Below are 20,547 nucleotides of genomic sequence, written 5' to 3' on the forward strand. Positions count from 1 at the left end.
TTCAGTCGCATGTTTCATTTTCTGCCTGTGACAGGCACTTGTGAAGTATTAACATGATCCAGCAGTTATATAATATTTAATGACAGCCAGAAATAAAAGTAACGAAACACAAGAGTGAGACAAACTATTCTCTGAGATAATTTTTATACAGGTAATCAATTTATTAGGGCACACAACAAATTTAAGCAATGGGCCCCTTTAAAAAAAATAATTTAAAACCAATTAAAGGATAAACATTAAGCATGGCTCTTGAGAATTTCTGTATTATTAAGGATGCCTTTTTCTTCTTAACTATAAAGGTCTAATAAAAATCCTATAAATCCTGCAGTACAGAAACCATTTTCAAAGAATCAAATTGGCCAGATGCAAAGACTCAGGTATAATATTGCCTGCAAAAGGGGCTGGCCCAGCCTGCTTTCAACATCCCTCCCTGGATGGTAAGAATAACTTTCAGAACAGGAGTAGCATTCTGTGCGTAACTCTCCTCCCTAGTACCTTAACAAAATGACTTTTCAATGGGATCTGACCCATCTTCTCAGTGATGTAGACACATTGACAACTTACACCTCTGTTACCAACAACTTCAAGCAGGCTTGGACTTTGCATCTATGAATATAAACCTCACATTCACCCCTTTGCATAAAACAAACAGTGAAAACACTTTTATTAACCACTTCTATACACTTCACACACTGCATGAGGTTCCTTCTTTTTTCCTTCACCCCATGACGCAAACCCTTGCTTGCAAAAGTGCTAGCATAGCGTGCACTTTCTAGTTGTCAACATGCCTCCATTCTCTTCTACACCACCAATTGGCTAAAATACTTAGAGGTTCAGTGATTATAGGATTTAAATGATTTTAACCCCTTTAAATTTGGAAACTCTTTAAATACCATTATCTCTGCAGCCACTGAGAATTTTAAAATCAACTTGGCCTTTTCTAGCTCCAGGTCTAAGGATTATAGCATTTTAAAAAGTATAAATGCTTTTCTGCAATTCTACAAAGAGCTGTTCCCAACCAATTGACCTCCAGGAAAAAAAAACCAGCCAATTCTCTAGCTGGTAACTGATCAGAGTTAATAAATGGAAAGATATGGATGTTATACCACAAACCACCAGGAAAACAGGTAATTGCTTCCTCAACTCCACATGAAGCCAGTGAATCGGAAGATTTGATGTTAGGAAGGGCAGCAGACTTTAGACATATGTCAGTAAATGTTTAAGAACAAGAAAACAGAAAAGGTCAGGGACCCAAAGAAGCTCAGTGGGGCAGAGAGAGCAAGTTCAGTGATTGGAAGCCATCTTGCTCCTAAAAAAAGCTGTTACCATGGATACCCTCATATCCTAGGTAACCCTCTGAGGTCTTACCTTTTGTGTCCTCACGTTTATGTAGCCATAATGGGTTCGAAGGGGCCGCCTGTATGTGTAGGAGAATGGTATCCATTTTGTCCCAGATTGTCCAAAGCAGTTTAGTAGCAGTGGGAAATTTACTTCATTTACCAGGCGCACAACCAGCAGGAAGAGAAACGCTGCTATGAAGCTCACTGCAATCACAGATTTTCTCTACAAAACATTTAAAAAAAGAGAGAAAAGAAAGAATGAGTGACTTTCAACCAAAAGCAATTACAGTGGTTCCTTTATTCCTCGTCCTTTCTCTTCCAAAGATATCAAAAAATGCTGTCATTTAGGATATTTTTATTTGAAAACAGAAAATATTTGGTGACTAGGTTGTCATATTGTGCTGAGCCTCTGAGAGCAAGTAGAGCAGCATTTTTAATTTGAGTAGTATGAGCATTCATATAGGTCCTCGTGCCTCCTGACCATCCAGAGTACAGTTGATTTATTTAAAAAATGTGTAAGGCAACAGTAAAAAAAGGCAAATGTATGTTCTTCTTGTTTCCATAAATTGGTTATCAAACAAACATGATTTTAAGTTAACAAAACTGTAACTGGAAGTAATTTCATTTTTTGAAAAAAAAAAAATCACTCCCAGGGGTCAGTGAGCATGAAAAAAACTCACTACTCAAAGGGTAAATTACCTTCCATTCCATCCTTACCCTTTCTTACCTGTCTGTCTTCCTTGATAACTCTTATTTAGTTTTCAAAACCCAAAACAGAAATTCCCAACTGTAGGAAGCCCTTGCTAACTGCTCAATTTCCTCCCTACCATCATCTCTTCACTCCCAACATATCTATCCTGTTAGAGGTAAGAAGTCCCACCTCTCCCATACCTTGAAGGCACTTCTGTTGTATATTTTTTCATGGTATAATTTTTTATGTGACTTCTCTTCCAGGAAATCGTGAGTTCCTATAGAACAGGGGTGTGCTATGTCATACTGATCTCTATATCCCAGGTCCTTGACACAGTTCCTTACATACTATACTATAGGCACCCCACAAACACTTGTGTGAATGAATGAATGAATGCAACACAAAATTGTGTGAATGAATGAATTCATAATTGTTTTGCATTCTTACAGATAGTCTCATTATCAACCATTATCCTGTGTCTTTATCTAGCACCCTCTATATGCAGCAAAGTTTAACCTGCGCTATAGGATATGCAAAAGTAAGATTTAAAGCGCTAACAATAAGCATAGGAAAACAATGTATGCCAAGCTGCATAAGAACACCCCCCTAAATCTGCTGCTAGGGAACAAGAGCAGCAGCAACTGTATCTGATTGGCGTGGGAGAAAGCCGAGATGTATTTGAGACTGAACTTGATAAAATGCATGAGATTTAATCAGTAAAGATGTGTGAACAGAGCTTTCCAGGTGGAAGGAACAGAGCAAAGAGGCAAGAAAACATGGGGTTAGTCCTAACCATATAGCACTTTGTCTTACTGGGGCACAAAGAAAAAGAAAAAGCTGGAAACACAAATGATAACTTATGGACTGCCTCAGATACCAAGCTGAGAAGTCTACTGAGTTTGCCAGGAGATGATAAACCAGCGGAAACTTTTGTTTGTTTTATTTTTTTAAGGTGACTGTTACAGGTTCTAATTAAACATCGGTGTTCAAGATGCTTTGAGCAGGGAGAAATTAAAGGCAGGCAGCCCCTACTTAGGAGGTTATTCCAGTTGGTCAGAATAGGGGTAACAAGGGATGGAAAACTAGAGCAGTAGCAGAGAGAAGAGAAAGATGGGGAAAGACATGAGAAACTCAATTTAATTGAAGGCAGAGAACTTGGCAACTAAATGAATAGAATTGGCGGACAGAAAATTCAGAGACGCCTGATATGAGTCCCAGTAACTAATAATGCTGGTCATCTGAGGAAAAACCAGAGTGGTCAGAGCAAGAACTGATATAAAAACGTAAGAAGGTAAAGCCCTTGGCATCTAAGCCCTAGTTTTCAGGGACTGGTAGGCCATCTGAATGGAGCTGTCAAAGAGTGGGGTGCAAGGTCAAGTCTGAAGCTGAAGGCAGAGAGACATCAGGAACAACTCTGCCTTCAAGTCCAGGGTGAAGACACAAGGAAATGTTCCTCCATGAAGTTGGGTTGGCCCCTGATTCTTCTTCAAACTGAAAGGAAGCCAAATATTTTTGTGGGAATAACTAAATATTTTTGAGGTTGCTGTTGTGTTTCCAGTGTACCACTTCCCAGTGTAATCAGCTTGTTTTTGCTTTTCACAGAATGTCCCACAAGGAGAAAAGAAACGCAAAGCTAGCTCCTGTATCTCCTTGAGCCATCATCATGGTGTCTTTAAGGGCAGAAGAATAAGCCCCCCGAAATCAGAGACATCCAAAGGAAGTCTTCACTCTTAGCCCCTGTAATTGTTAAGTGCCACCCCTCTGTCTAACCAGACTAATTTCTCAATCACCTGAAAGACCCTGGAGTTCTGCCCCCTCAAAACCCTTTATCTCACCACTAACTACCACAGACATACCTCATTTAACCTTCTAATCATGAAAAACCATTTTAATCTGCTCCTCTGTGGAATCACTTCGTCCACAACACTGCAATGTGTCAAGGTAACAGCTTAAATGAGGTGATGGATCTTACAAGTTCAAAAGGACACAGACCAGAACAGATGGCTAAATAAAAGCAAAGAGGCCAGTCACCCATTAACAGGTAAGAACGTTTTTTATTGCCATCCTGGTAGCTTGTTGGAAAACAGCAGCTTGCTTTGAAGGAGACCCAGATGGGATTTATGCCTTTGTCTACTCCAGAGCCCAGCACGGCTCTCTGGTTCTCTTGGTTGTCACACAGCATTGAGTGGCTGAGGGTTTGGGGATGAAATCGTGGATGGCCTTTCTGAATTATCTGATGGTGCATAGCAACACCTACACAATCCATACAGGAGAAGAAAATATATCAGCCATTTTGAGAGAAACTTCAATATGGAATGAAACCAGAGTTGTAAAAGCCTTCTCCCTAAGAATACTTGTCTGCCTCCCATGTCCTACAAAAAGAAACCAAGTGATGAGCACAGAGAGGATGAAGCAAGCAAATGGAGAGTGCAAGCCAGACACAGAGTCCCCGGTGTCTGACCTGAAATCACGTTCTGCAGGGCGCAGAAGTGCTCCTCTCACAGCTCAGGCTGCCGGCCCGCTTCTGTGGTGCGACTGGGCCTGCGTCTGTACTTTTCTTCATGTTTCTATATCCCTGTTTAATATGAAAGTATTCTCATAGTGCTGATATAAAACCGCCCTGTAATTTCACTCGAAAAGGTACATAACTTCAAGCACTCTCTGTGTTCCAGGTGACAAGGACCACATGGTTTACTTAGCATGAATGTGTGTTCTTGTAGTAGTCACTTCTGCCAGAGCGTGACCTGGCACTTCAGCAATTAAAACAAAAACCAGATGAAGTTTTTCAAAGTCTACATATACCAGAACGCAGTAAAAAGAGAGAGAGAGAGAGAGAGAGAGAGAGAGAGAGAGAGAGAGAAAATGTTGGGGAAGTAAAATAAAAATACTGATAGGCATGATTTATATGAATGCATTCACTCTTTCAAGTCACATTGCTCATTAAGTTTGTACTCTGCAGAGACTTGGTGAGGTGCAGAAAAACAGAAATAAAACCCAAAAGACACTATGTTTCTAAAGTGTCACAACAGAGTGCAGCTTGCAAGTACAATAAACAGAAAAGGATAAAACTACATATCAAATGAGGTACAGAGGTATGCTCAGGCTGCTGCGGCAACCTAGAAGAAGTGGGCGGGGGATGAAGAACCCAGGGAGTGCTGGCCTAAGGAGGTGATAGTCAAATGGAGTCCTGAGGAACGAGAAAGGCTTAGACAAGTGAAGATGGAAAGGGCATTCTGGGCAGAGAGAACAGCATAGACTAAGGCACAGAATTTTGAAAGGCCTTAATTTGGTCAGAGACCTGCAAGTCATTTGATGAGAAAATACGTAGACTATGTGTGGTAGGAGATAATGCTAAAAAATTAAATAGGGTTCATATCATGAAACAGAAAATAGGATGAATACATTAATTCAAATGCAATTTATCTGTCCTATCCAATCTATGTTACATTAGGGTAGTAAAAGAACAAGTGTATAAAAATGCCATGTTTTATTATTCTGAAATAATCTTCACTCTCCAACCACATGTAAAAGGATCAATCACTGTTCTTGGAAATTTTCATTTAACACACCATCATACCTGTTTCTAAATGTTTAACTTTGGCTGACACCCTCAGTGGCTTGTTCTAGTAACTGTTTTTAGTCTATCAACACTCAGCAAATTAGGAGATGATACCCGTTTATTCGTGTGTTCTATATCTAACAATTTATTTATGGAAGTTATCACTGCTGCCTTTAATGGAGCAATCAGATCATCTCCTAGATTCAACAAAAACAAGTAGGTAAGCGAAAACAACAGTAAGAACTTGTCAAGTTTATAATGTAGAAGACGGTTCAACACATTCTCATACTACAAAAACACTGACGTAAATTTAGTAACTAATATCAGAAGCAAGAACATTCAGTGACAAAATATGTAGAAAATGCAGGGTATAGTTCCAGGCACATAGTGAGCACACAAAAACCAGATGTTATTATGCTATAACTACTATTATCAGAGCCTTGGTGAACATTAGCTAATCGGTGAGGACTGGCCAGCCCGTGTAAATGGATGATAAGAACTTAGAGGCCCTGGCCAGTTGGCTCAGTGGTAGAGCATCAGCCTGGCGTGCAGAAGTCCCCGGTTCGATTCCCGGCCAGGGCACACAGGAGAAGCGCCCATCTGCTTCTCCACCCCTCCCCCTCTCCTTCCTCTCTGTCTCTCTCTTCCCCTCCCGCAGCCGAGGCTCCATTGGAGCAAAGATGGCCCGGGCGCTGGGGATGGCTCCTTGGCCTCGGCCCCAGGCGCTAGAGTGGCTCTGGTCGCAGCAGAGCAACGCCCCCTGGTGGGCATGCTGGGTGAATCCCGGTCGGGTGCATGCAGGAGTCTGTCTGACTGTCTCTCCCCGTTTCCAGCTTCGGAAAAATACAAAAAAAGAAAAGAAAAAAAAAAAGAACTTAGAGATATCTTTTTCTCAAATATCCTAAGCAGCTACAAACCCTTGAACTATTCAGTGCAACGTATCCACACAAGCTCTGAAACGGTGTCACTGGGCCCAACAGATCTGATGCACTGCCTTGGGGAAAGCTTTCTCCTTCTCTGTTCTTCATTTGGGGCAAGTCTGAAGGGGCCTTTAATAGCTGAGACATTTAGCCCCCTCTCTGCTGGAAAAATACTCATCAAAGAGGTGGCACCCAGGTCTTGCTCTTTAGAGCTGGAATATCACTCATCAGACTTAAAGCAGAAATACCTATTTCAAAGTAAAACCCACAGAGAATTCATAATTTAGAAAGAAAACAATTGCAGGAATTTGGACCTAGCAAATTTGGAAGCTATATTTACATTTGTACATGTTTATTCTTTTCTACCACAGAGTTAGTCTTTAACCACAAAGTCTTTAACTATTAATTTAGTCAGTTGCTAGATTTTGTTTTGTTTCTTTTTCATAAATAATAAACAACAGTATAAAGATGTGTTTTTCTATTTAAATAGTATTACTGATGTCTGAAGTAGTTTCTTACCAGGACAAAATAAAGTACACTTTTTTATCCATATGCTGTCATTTACCTAATGATAAATATAAAACATGATGTCAGTTGTATTATTTATATCAGTGCTCTGCTGCTTCTCCCACTGATGAACCTTCAGTGGCTGAACTTCTTATTTCCTACTGGCTACTTGTGATCTTACCAAGTACACATTCTTCCCCCATGTAAGAAGTTGTGCAATCAATGTAATTCTACCTTGTGCTATTGGTCAAGCTCCAAGTCTGGTTCTCCCCTAATGCAATAAAGCTACCTTCCATTTGTACAGAACAAATTAGCAAAGCTCAGAGTATACAAATGAAATCTTCATTTGTTTTCTTTTAGCTACTGAGTCAACAAACTGTTTGGATCCTGTTTATTAAACTATAACGAACCATGGGAAGACTCTGACTCATTCATTGGGGGAATCAGAAAAGAAGGGTAATAAAAAGATGGACAGTGCTAGATAAGTGGAGTCCACACAGAAGCTTGTCAAGGGCAGCCTTAGGCAGCATAGCTGGGGATAGAATTATTGAGGTCATCAAGGAGAGAGGAGTGAATTCCTAACAAGGGCAACATGGGAAAATAGACAGAATTCAGAATCCAGGAGGCTGATGATGAGAATGCAGTAAGGTAAAAGACACAGATTTTGAGAGCAGACTTTGAAGAAGGCAGATGAAATGGAGCTAGAGACGCAAGAAGAGATCTGATTAGGACAGGTCTGTACATTGTGCCATAGCATCTGGACTTAAAACACTGTGGAATCCAAAGAATGGCTTAGACATGGGATAGAGAAAATCTGACTTGATTTTGGAAAGCTCACTGGGGAAGTGGTCTAGTCAATGAATTGGGAGGTGGGAAAGATCCTTTTGGGGAAAAAATGACGAGAGCAACAAATGACCATTAATCAAGTATCACTAGTGAACATTAAATTATCAAGATGAAAAGTGCAACTGTTACCTTCAGAGATTAGATTTTCTTCTCCTAGTAGGGACACTAGGAAGGAATAAATTCCAGAATAGAGTGCACATATATAAATAATCATCAAAGTCTTAACAGAAATCATGTTACTATTACCAGTTGGAGAAATACTTCTATAATTCCATTTTCCAGACAAAAAGAAATATACTGGGAATAAACTTAATACTGGAAATAAATAACTAGAAAGATTGAGTGATTTGCCCAATGTCACAAAGCAAGGACATGGTAAAGGCAGGTATTAAACTCATATATTTCAACTCTTGAGCCTGTGTTTTAGTGATTGAAATAGCTAACTTGTTAATTGTTACTCAAACCGACAGAATGCTCTTAAACTGCTTCATAAATTTTAAAAACTAGTACTAGCCCTGAAGTAGATTTTGTAATACATTTCGTCAATAAACAAAATATGTAATTCACACGAAAGATTAAGAGGCTGAAGCATGGTAATTATATTTACTTCAGAATCAGTAATTTGTGGGCAAATTTGATTCATTTTGCCTAAATCTGGCATTATTCCCAGTATTAAAAAGACAACTGCAAGGTACCATTGTTTAGCACTCAGGGAAAATAATGCAACTATTCTTCCACTTCTGCTAGAAAACATAACAAGCTCTTTGTCAATCAACAATCTGGTATCTTATTGCAGACAGTCTGTAGGAACCAACATGATAGAATGGGCATGTCTTCCTTTCTCAGCTCCACAGTTCCATGATCCTTTTATTCAATGAAGACACAGCTAAACAGCAAAATGTTGATAATTTTGTAAAAAAAAAAAAAGGTTAATAGTAGTAGAACATCATCAATATGGTGACCTATGGTAAGTATCTGGAGATCACACCAACATGTCACTTTCAGACACGGGCATAATCCAGTGAGAATCTGAAAGAAAAAAAAAAACCCAAGAAGCAAGACAATGGAGTGCTCCTGGGCACAACTGCCATAAATTATTCCATGCAGAAAGCTAGTCCTGGAGAAAAATTACCGGTGCCCAAATTCTCCTCAGGGATATTATTTTTCCAACAGAGGCTTCCTACCACTGCAAACACTATAAAGAAGCTCAAGTAAACATGAACATTTTGAATTTGTCAGCTGACATGATAAGAAGTCCCACTGATTTTAAAACCATAATGAAAAACATTTTTAATATACCTGTACTTTTTTTCTTATTTTATTTGAGGACAGGATTTGGGTTTTCCTGGCCAGATCTGACTTCTAAGCTGCTACAAGATTAAGTGAAACAACCATGGCTACAGTCACTGAATTTGTTTCATTTTGTAAAATGGTATAAAAACCAGTTTTATCTCGTTTTGCCTCTACATCTTTATCTAATTGCTACAGCATGCGTCCTTTGATATATCAGAAAGAAAGAAAATTTTTTTCAGAGACACAAGATAGATTTAAAGATTGATACTTAGAACACAGCATGAGGAGCCCAGACAGCAGCGTCTCAAAGTGTCTGTGCAAACAGACATGGAAAAATGTCCTCCCAATGGCTGGTTCCCACAATGAGAACAACAGGGTTTGGGGCAGGTGGTCCTGCAGTTAATTATTTTTTTCATTAAATGCTTGTACTCCAGGAAGACGTATGTCCCAGTCCCCTGTTCTTCTCTCTCTATGACCCCAGCATTCTGCTGAGGGAGGAGAGGCACTAACAACCAGGGACGACGCAGGTACTCCGGGCACCAGCCCGGGTGCTCTTGTTGTACTCGCAACCACCTGGCCCTCATTGGCTTTACTGGGTTTCCACAAACATCTTCTGGAATCTTTCACTCTTCAAGAAGTAAGTTTGTCTCTTAGGATTCAATTCTTATTTTTGAGGTGTTCAACATACTGAAGTGGAGCATAAGGATAAATTCTGGTCAGCTGACGGTCAGTAGGAAGGGAGCCCTTCTGAGAGGTGTCATGACAATGATGAGAGCACCAGTGATGAGGACAGTGATGATGGCACCAACCAGACCTTATTTTTCTGCGCATCTACATGAGCTTACCTTAAACAGCATTTACCTCTTCAAGCACATTCAGACCTATCCCTTCACATGACTTCCCCTCTGACCAGGGAAGGAAGAGGGAAGGTCGTCTGCTTGAGTCTCATCCTTATCTCTCTTTCCACGCTCTCCATGTTTCAGGCTGGACTTCACATCATGCCCCAAAGCCACCTGGCTGCACAGTTTTTGTGACTTTGTCCAGGCTGCTCCTCACTGGCACCCTGCTGTTTTCTACCATCCCTGTCAGTACAAGTTCAAATATAATTCAGCTCAAATGATGTTTGTTTCCTCCCTGAAGTCTTCTCTTCCTCCCTGCCTTCCAGTTCATGAGAGAGGGTGGGGTGGAGCGGGGTGGGGTGGGGTATGTGAAGAAGGAAGACAGAGGAAAGATGGCAGGAAGGAGCAGAGGGAGGAAAAGGTTCTTCTATGATATTGTCTTTAAAAATGTCTTGATTCGATTCCCGGCCAGGGCACACAGGAGAAGCGCCCATCTGCTTCTCCACCCCTCCCCCTCTCCTTCCTCTCTGTCTCTCTCTTCCCCTCCCGCAGCCAAGGCTCCATTGGAGCAAAGATGGCCCAGGCGCTGGGGATGGCTCCTTGGCCTCTGCCCCAGGCACTAGAGTGGCTCTGGTCACAACATGGCGACACCCAGGATGGGCAGAGCATCGCCCCCTGGTGGGCAGAGCCTTGCCCCTGGTGGGCATGCTGGGTGGATCCCGGTTGGGCGCATGCGGGAGTCTGTCTAACTGTCTCTCCCTGTTTCCAGCTTCAGAAAAATGAAAAGAAAAAAAAAATGTCTTGAGGACATGAACGAAGTCTGAAAAATAGCCCTCCTACAGGGAGCATCAAACAGTTTCTTGAATTTAAATGTTCATTCAGCACTGGTGGAAGAAATGAAAAAAATAATAATAAAGAAAGAAAGTAAGAACAGAGGAATTCAAACTTATTCTCGTCGAATAAGAGGAAAGATGGCAGGAAGGAGCAGAGGGAGCAAAAAACAAGATAGGGAATCTAATAAGAGACCTTTGTCAAAAGGTGAAGAGACCACAATAAAGTATCCAAAAAATTTTCAGATTAGAATCATTAGGAAAAATACATTTTTCTATAAGGGGGGAACCCACAAACTATTCTTTTCTTTTTCCTCTTACTTGACCTCCCTTGGAGATTTCTGTGTTGATCTGATGTGGCTGGGGTGGGCGGTGGAGGAAGAGGAAGTGGATGGGGAATTTCAAGTGAAGTGAGAAGAATTTGAGTATTTGTTGAACTAGACCTTTCACTGACAATTGCTTTGAGGTTCCTGATGGATGGATAGAACTCGCAGACCTGAACAGTATTGGACCTGCTTAGAGCAATGTCCTCTACATGACACATAATGAAAAAGACAGGAATTCATACATTTTTAGAAAACCAACTCTTGTCTGAAGACAAGACAAAGCAAGAATTCCACACCAGAAAATAAAAGGTGGCTAACAAAAGAGTACACTGTCCTTCTAATAAGGACAATGGCCCATTTTCTGCGCTGTTTGCTCAGCAAGTATCAGGTACTCTGCCGAGAATTTTACAGGAATGAACACGGATTGCCACTGGCAGCATCTGTAGACTCCAAGTGGTCAAGTTGCACTAAATGAATTATATATGTGAACTTGGACACAAATTCTTGCTTAACCTCTTTCTGCCACTGTTTTCTTACTTAAAACTGAGGTGACAATAGTACCTACCAAATATAACTGTTAGAGGTTTAAATGAGTTACTACATATACAGAGCCTTAACACACTGCCTGGCAAGAGGAAACTGCTCAGTAATGTTAAATTTATTGTTCCAGCATTTCATCAACTCTAAGATAGAGCAATTGTTAGTCACACCATTACTCTAACTATGATAAGAAAAACAAGATAGGGAATCTAATAAGAGACCTTTGTCAAAAGTGAAGAGACCACAGTGGTATTCCCCTAAAGACAGAATATTCCAAAAATAAAGCTTGAATTCAGAAAGGATCAGCAAGAAGAGAGAAAGAAAAAATAATTTCTCTTGAGAATCAGAACCACATGCAGGTACTCAAGCAGGTTTCCAATACAAGTTCACACTTCCAATGCAATTTTTAAAAAAACTCAGTAGCCTCTGGACAGTTGGCTCAGTGATAGAGCACCAGCCCAGTGTATGGATGTCCCAAGTTCAATTCCTGGTCAGGGCACACAGAAGTGCCCATTTGCTTCTTCACCCCTCTCCCTCTCGTTTCTCTTTCTCTCTTTCTCCCCCTCCTGCAGCCATGGCTTGATTGGAGCGAGTTGGCCCCAGGCGCTGAGGATGGCTCCATGGCCTCTGCCTATGGGGCTCAGAAGAGCTTGGTTGCTGTGCAACAGAGCAATGCCCCAGATGGGCAAAGAATCGCCCCCTAGTGGGCTTGCTGGGTGGATCCCAGTTAGGGCACATGCAGGAGTTAGTCTCTCCTTCCCCTTTTCTCACTGAATAACCCCCCCAAAAAAACAAAAAACAAAAAACTTAGTAAATAATTCAATTTGAAGTGGTCTCAGGTTGGTAATGGCCCCAGATGACCATATGAAACAACACAAATTCTACCTGAATGAATTTAACTTTATTGCAGGTTAATGGCAACTGCCAGGTGGTACTAAGTATGAGACACAGCTCGATCTTTGAAATGTGAAAAAATGAAAAAACACTTTAAAATCAGTAAAATATGGTGGTACTGTCATCATCATAATAGTCTTTGTCATCATTATTGTCATCATCATCATCTTCATCATCATCATCATTATCATCATCATCACCCTAGAGCAGTGGTTCCCAACCTTTCTTGGGCCACGGACCGGTTTAATGTCAGAAAATATTTTCATGGACCAGCCTTTAGGGTGGGTCGGATAAATGTATCACGTGACCGAGACAAGTGTCAAGAGTGAGTCTTAGACGGATGGAACAGAGGGAATCTGGTCATTTAAAAAAAATAAAAACATTGTTCAGACTTAAATATAAATAAAATGGAAATAATGTAAGTTATTTATTCTTTCTCTGCAGACCAGTACCAAATGGCCCACGGACCGGTACTAGTCCGCGGCCTGGGGGTTGGGGACCACTGCTCTAGAGAACAAAGAGAATCATGCCTGGACTATTTTAAATACCTATATTTAATATTTAAATACCTTCTGATTTTGCTCTCTTAAGTCCATAAAGAAATGGCAAGGAGTCCTAGAATTGCCCAGGACATTAAATCACTAATGTAAAATCCTTTTAGGGTTTTATCTTATGGTTGAGATTACACAAATATTAAAAACAAACAAAAACCCTTCTCTTTTTGAACATGGTTAGATGACCCTGCACACACACATGCATATCACACCCTGTCCCCATGGCCAGATATCAACTGGGTCACCTCCCAGCATCTGTCCTCTTGCAGGTCCAAGTTGAACCTTGGCAAAGGAATGCTCACATATTGAACAGTCTTTTGCTAAACTCAAGCAGAATTTCTGCCAGAGCACAGGTCTCATGGCGATAATAAATAGTATTATGCCAAGAACACTTGAATTTCTAAGAAGATTTTCCTATCAATTCTGAATTTAATATTGCATTGACAGTAATTTGAATTGCTCATGCAATATAAAACATACTAGTTTATTACCTACACCCTCCTATGTTAGAATAACAAAGGCAGAAAGATCTCCACTGCAAAGAAGCCCAGAAATGCATGCACTTGACTTGTACTTTTATCACTGAGTCTTTAAGACATTTTTTTATAATAATCAGATCAATTAGTGCCATATTTCTAACAACCTACTAGCCACAACCTACTAACTCAGAGGCAACTCACATTCAATAGCCCAAATCCAAACCGACAATATCACCCCTCTCCAATCCAGTCTTCCTCACCTATATTGTCCTGCCGGGTAGCTATCATCAAAGTTACTTTGGAGCCCCAATAATTAACTCAGTTCCACTTAGTAGCTATATATCCTTGGGCATCTTAATGTCTTCTGTCCCTGTTCCTCAACTGTAAAATAGTCATTATGAAAATTAAATAATGAGATAATATATAAGGAACCCAGCTTAATGCTAGCACATAGCAGGCAATCAAAGATCATTAATTTCCTTCTTATCTTCACATGTCAAGTCCCTTGAACAAGCTAGTCTTCCTTCTAAAAACATCTTCTTTTCTTCCTCTGTCAGAAAAACTACTACTGATTCTTCAAGACCAAATCCAAATGTCATCTTTATGAAATGGTCTTGACCCTCTAGAAAGATTTTAGAGCAGTCACTTCGGAAGCATAGTTTACATCACATGATAATTATTTGATTACCAATCAACTTCCATCATTCAACCAAATTCACACATAGCACACCACATCCACATCTTTTTCAGGGATACTGCTGATCAACCACAGCACCATTTCTCCTTAATTCAGGACGCAACTTCAGAATCCTTTCAACACAACGCTGCAGGCAGTGGAAGTACTCATTAGTGCACCCTGCCATATTATCTGTCTAGCACAAAACAGGTGACAGCTTGAGGCCAGAGGCAGTGTCTTCATAAATTTTATAACCCAGGTGACCACAGGGAAGACTGTTATTCTTTTTAGGCCTCAATTTCCTCATCTGTACAATGGACTATTTTAGGGATCCTAGATGGCTCTCAAATCTAAGATTCTAGATCAGGGGTCTCAAACTCAACTCAGCATGTGGGCCACAGAGCAAGATCACAGCCGTTCAGCGGGCCGCACTAAGTCTACAAAAGGCAACTGTTACGCAACACTTTTCTCACTGCAGTTGAAAACAAAAAAAAATCAGTACAACAAGCACAATCGTACATGCAGTTTACTCAGTGTCACAAAACGACCAGAAACTGTAGTTCGCATCACAACTGCTGTTAACTAAGCTAATATCTAGCTAGGATGCTAGAGAAATGAAAAATACAAGTAGGCCCCTAGGCTTACTTAATTTTATCCAAAATATTTTGAACTTCGTGGATTAGTCTGCGGGCCGCACAAAATTGTTCGGCGGCGAGTTTGAGACCCCTGCTCTAGAGTGATGACCCAGGGATCCTGACTGGCCGGAGCTGGTGTCATTAGAAGGAAGGCTGCAGCACAGCTCTGTACACGGTTCTCACTGTAGGTCCAGGCCCATTTTTTGTTACAGAGTTAGGCATGCCTTCAGACACTCACAAATTGAGCCCAGTGTCTACGAAATAGAAATAGAAATGGGCTGAGAATTTGTGATCTTTCAACTTGGCAGATAGCAGCTGCCAGTTACCAAAGCCTACCTGATTGCAGCTATTTTGTACCTGCTGAGAAATACTCTGCAGCAAAAGAGATTATTTCCTTTTTAACCCTTGTCTCTAAGGAAGAGTACATATGTTTTTCACTCAGTTGTACAGAGTGGGATCCGTCCGGTTCAGTCTCGCCTAGATAAATGGACACTTACGGGTTAATACACCTGGTTCAACCACTTCCATTAAGTCCTGGTACTAATATAAAGAATTTTAAATGTCCACTGAGTTGGTCTGTTGAAAACCCAAAATAAAAGCAATGAGTCTGAAAATTTTAATTCCAAGCATATTTCTTCAACTAAAACAAAAATATTTTTGTTTTGTATATGTGACTACATAAAAATGAAGATTTCTCTGAAGATTATTTGCTCATTCTATAAGCCAAATATTCATATTTAATCACCAAACATTATCATAAAGATATACACAAAGGTATTTACAGGGGAAGAATTACCCATAAATAATTTTGAAAAACAAAAGTCATTTTCTCAAATTTCAGAAACACATTCAGTTGATGGAGAAGTAAACTTGTGTTAATTCTTAACATTTCCACTAAATCTCTGTTCTGGTGCCTTAGACCCAGCCTAGGAGGGTATTCTTTTGTAGAATTAGGTGCCAATGACTGAACAGTCATAACCCCAAAAGGGCTTACACCTCCTGAGACTAACCCTCCCTGCACGTCTCTGCTCACTGTTGCAATGACCGGTTTAATATCTCTTTCTCTGCTAGAGCTCTTGAAAAATAGAAACTCTATCTGTCTTATTCACCAATGTTTCCCCATTGGCAAAAGCAGCCAGGCCAGGAACCTCATGTACAACGCAAACCTTGAAAACACATGAGTAATCTGCGAACTGTTTTGGAGCCCCAAGCAAACGCCGCATGGTTCATCTCCTTTAATTGCATGTCCACTGGTCTCGTTCCGCAACAAGGGCAAGACCACTGCCTCCACACCCTCCTTTATTCTCAAGCACCTAGCCACCAATTCATAAGATGATGCTTAGAAAACACACATTTCTCTTCATTTAAAAGCAATAGTTGCTGAATTTGTTAGGTAATTTTCCAAAGCATGAGGTTGGCCAATGTTCTGAGTATATTTTGACATTACCCTGAGTTTTGTTATTATTAGGCAATATTTTGCAAATCAGGCTTTGCTCCTGCTTTTAACAAAGCCTTTTCTTCCTGAGTAAAATAGATGAGCAATTCAGCAAGACAGGGTAGACTTTATCTGCAAAAAAATCTGCTTTTCAGCAGAGCAGACAATATGAGCAAAACAGAAGCAAACACATGCAATATTTCCTAAATGGGAAATGTTGATTCTTCTCTCCTGTGGGATGTGCAAGTGGCAAGATAGTTTATTCCCATGTGGCACTCACAGAAGGTCCTGAATACTTCTGAATATATCACTTTTATTGCCTTTTATATTGAATTACTGTGAAAGAAAAAGTACTTTTGTGAGAATTCAAAATCAAAATACTTGCAGAGCTTTTAGAATCTACCTTGAGGACATAAAGAACAACTTAAGAAAACAAATAATTCTGTTTTGCTATGGACACCAGATACCACTCCCACTGAGAAAGGCCCCTTCACAGAATGGGAGACATTATCAAATATTTATGCTGACTTTCAGGGAAAAATAGTAAGTGTTCCATTCAGGGTTTGGGCACTCTGAGCCATGTCCCTGCTGTTTTAGAACTTGCCATTTAATGGACAAAATTTTCCCCAGGGTGCTTTGGACTGTAACATTTCTGCACTGCATGCTCCTTCAGGGACTTGGTTTAAGATGGTTCTTAATGGCATATATCACCAGAAATCTCACCTCTCCATTGTCCATCAATCATAAAGATTCTTGTTCAATAAACATCATGCTTGGCTTTTCAGATAAATATTTTAGTAGACTTCCTACTCTTCCCATGTAAAGAACTTCAAAAACAAAGGTAGGTTGTTGAACCAATTTAATTTCAGGCTTGTCATTTTCTGTTTAAGAGAGAGGAAGTTGTCTGTATGAGAAGATGAAGTCCAAGTGGCTGAGCATGACATAAAAGCCCCTTTATGATCTGATGCCTGACTATTTGTCCAGCCTGTCTGTTAGGCTTTCCAAGCTCATATGTCATACCGTAGCTACTCCAGGTGTCTTGTGTTTCTGAAAGGTTCTATGCTTTTCGATGGCTTCAAACATTGTACAGCTCCTTCTATACCAAATTTCAGTTCAGGAAAAAAAAATTAAAACCAACAAAGTAAAACCAAAAACATCTGTCTTCAGCCTCTGAGAACTTTACCTTCTTTCAGATAGTTCCCTTAGCCTTTCTGTTATCTCATTAGGAAATTATTTCCTAGATTCTTGTGAAGTCTATAGCCAGATAGATAGATAGATAGACAGACAGACAGTTAGATAGATGATAAATAGATATAAAATATAGATATAACACAAATTACATATATATATTATAATTAGTAGTCTCATTAATTGAGCACCTACTTATGTGTGTGGAATTGTGCTGGATCCTTTACACACATTTCCTCAAACATTTACAACTGCAGTCCATATAAATATTCTTATCCCCCATTTTATAGTTGAGAAAACCATTAGTCAAAGGAGATAAATGATTTGCCTGGGAACAATAGCTAATAAGTAATAAAGTCAAGATTCAAATAAGATATCTACAAAATAGTGACCTCCCTTTATACCTTAAAGATATCTTACCTCATGGCCCTATGTTTATTTAGTTATATGTCTTTCTACTCCAATAAATTATAATTCCTTGAAGGAAGGACTATATCTTGGACCCCTAGAACTGAAACTTATTCTTTGACATATATTAGGTGCTCAAGAAATATTTGTGAATCAATAAATTAAATGAATGCAATAATTTGCCATTCATTTTCAGGTGAAAAAATAGTTACTATAAGTGAAAATCAAGATGCTTGTATTATCACTTAATTGTTTTGTTTTAATCATTTTTAAGAGGTAATGTGATCAAAAGAAAAGATAACTTAGAGACAGAGAGACTATATTCTAATCTCAGCCTCATAGTGCACAAAGTAGTTCCTATCTATAGAGTTCTAAACTATAAACAAAGATTATAAGAGCCCCTTCCTCATAGATTTATGAAGTTTAACTCTGATAAAACCTACAAAAGCCCTTCCTTCCTAAACACCAAGTCCATATAAACATCAAGTTATCAATTCTCTTTCTCATTAGGGCTGAAATTCTACAAGGGCAGGAACTGTCTGTTTTTGTTGCCACTACTCATCCTAGTTATAATATCTCATACATGTTGTGCTTAACAAACATTTGTTGAATACATTTTCATGGTTGTTTAGTAAAATGCTATCAAGAACATTTTGGATTTCTAAGACAAGAAGACATGGTCTAGAAATGGAAGGTAAAAGCAAAATGAGAAAGAAGTGGATTTTCCATATATAAAAAGCAACAGGGACTTTCAGATTGAAAACTGACAATAGAAGGGGAAGAGTATATATAATAAAAGAAGTCCAGGAAAGTAAGAACAAACCATGTCCTAAGTGGGGTGGCCAAGACATTCCTTAGAAAGAAAAGAGAACATCTGAACTTTAACCATGTAGATATACTCCAGTTCTCAGTGTGTATTAGTGCATAAAAATGTATTTTCTTCCACCTTTACACATACACAAAAAAAAACAAAACAAAAGAAAACAAAACTTTTACCAATAAATTGGCTTTGATCGGCAGGTTTTGGTCTTTCTTCTCTTTCCTCTAATTCTTCCTCTCTGGAGCCTACACTAGTGAGCTAACTATGGACATTAAAGAAGGTTTGGTTTATTCTTAAACAAGTAAACTTTACTTGTTTACTTGTACCTCCAATCTGGAAAATGAGGATACTAACCTACCACTTATCATAGCAGCAGTGAGAATTAAAAATGTATGGGTGCTCAGAAAATGTCTATTCCATTCCCTACTCCTAATCCTCTTTCTATTCATCCTTCACCATGAAAAAATAATTTGTAACTACTGAGAATCAATTTAGCAGACATAGAAACACACATAGACACACACACACATGCACATACACAATCTCAAACACCTTACCTTTTACCAAATGCAATAGTATTGAAAAGTCCCACATCTCCAAAGAATAATACACTTGGTAGAACATTCTGAGAGTTTTTAACTACAAAGACCTGTGCTAGTAGCACCTTGAAATACAACCTTTGGGTCTCTTTAGTTTGAAAAATCTTCAAGAACTTCTTTGATGTCAAAGAACATACCTATTTTCAGTAGCTTTAAACTATAATTGCTCAGGCTCCCTAGTGGGGAAAAAAAAATAACGCCTCATAAAGAAAAAGAAAACATCTCAATATAGGCTTCTAGAGGAAAAATAAAATCTCCCACTGTTTGCAAAAAATTTTAACAGAGCTCTTCTTCTTCATATCATGGAGTGTGGAAGCTGCCAGGAAAAAGAACTGAATTATATTAGGAAAGAATTATAAAAGGAAAGAATCACAGGGCTCCATAACCTGATCAGCTTTGACAAGTTGAACATCTTTCCTTCCTCATCACAAATTATGGAAATTTGACTTATTTTACCTTCAAAGAGGTGAACAAAATGTATAAATAAAGAGAGTCTTCCCAAGATATTTCATTTTCTTAGAGAGGTAGATAATTGCATTAACTTCACATAAATTCTATGCCTAGATAGACTAACAACATGCTACCACATACCATCACTCTGCTTCCTTTAAGTGGGTTGAACTTGACCTTCAAAGCCCTTGAAATGTAAAAAAAACTTACTCTTTTCTGACATTTATGAGTGTCTTTTTTGCTTGACTGCCTTTTACCGCCTGGAAATAATAGTGAAAGCATTGTAGACAAAACCTGCTATAAACATTGACAAATAACAGGAAAAGAAGACAGTTTTATTCCAGGCAGGTTAAAGCTAATCTAATCAAATCTAATTCTCTCTCTTTCTGTAAGCCTGCCACTATGTTCGATTTATTTTTTGATTAGAAGTGCAATATGATAGTCCTCTGTTGGACTGCAGTTAAACAATACCGCAGCTTACACGTGCCCTACAAACAGTTCTGATGAAACAACAGATTTTAAAGGTTTTTGTTTTTGTTTTTTAAAGAAAACACATCCTCAGACTAAAGTTAACTTGTAAGAAGACTCTAAAGGAAACTATTTCTCAGTATTTTATAACTCTGAAAATTTATAGGTTGTTTCTAATCTAAGCAACAAAGAAACATACCTAAGAGAAAAGTGTTCTTTGGTCCTAGATCTTAGATATTTTTAAAAAAAG

General features: G+C 39.2%; 1 protein-coding gene across 2 annotated transcripts in view; it reads right to left on the reverse strand.

Annotated features, from left to right (window-relative positions):
- ST6GALNAC3 (ST6 N-acetylgalactosaminide alpha-2,6-sialyltransferase 3) overlaps window positions 1–20,547 on the reverse strand; it is a 617,424-nt gene that overhangs the window by 361,956 nt on the left and 234,921 nt on the right. For both annotated transcript variants that reach the window (XM_066268873.1, XM_066268872.1), the window contains exon 2: window positions 1,369–1,563. In XM_066268873.1, the coding sequence (XP_066124970.1) occupies window positions 1,369–1,563 (195 nt within the window). The remainder of the gene's footprint in view (window positions 1–1,368; window positions 1,564–20,547) is intronic.

Source organism: Saccopteryx bilineata, chromosome 3 (assembly GCF_036850765.1).
Source record: "Saccopteryx bilineata isolate mSacBil1 chromosome 3, mSacBil1_pri_phased_curated, whole genome shotgun sequence".
In the NCBI taxonomy this organism is placed as follows: domain Eukaryota; kingdom Metazoa; phylum Chordata; class Mammalia; order Chiroptera; family Emballonuridae; genus Saccopteryx; species Saccopteryx bilineata.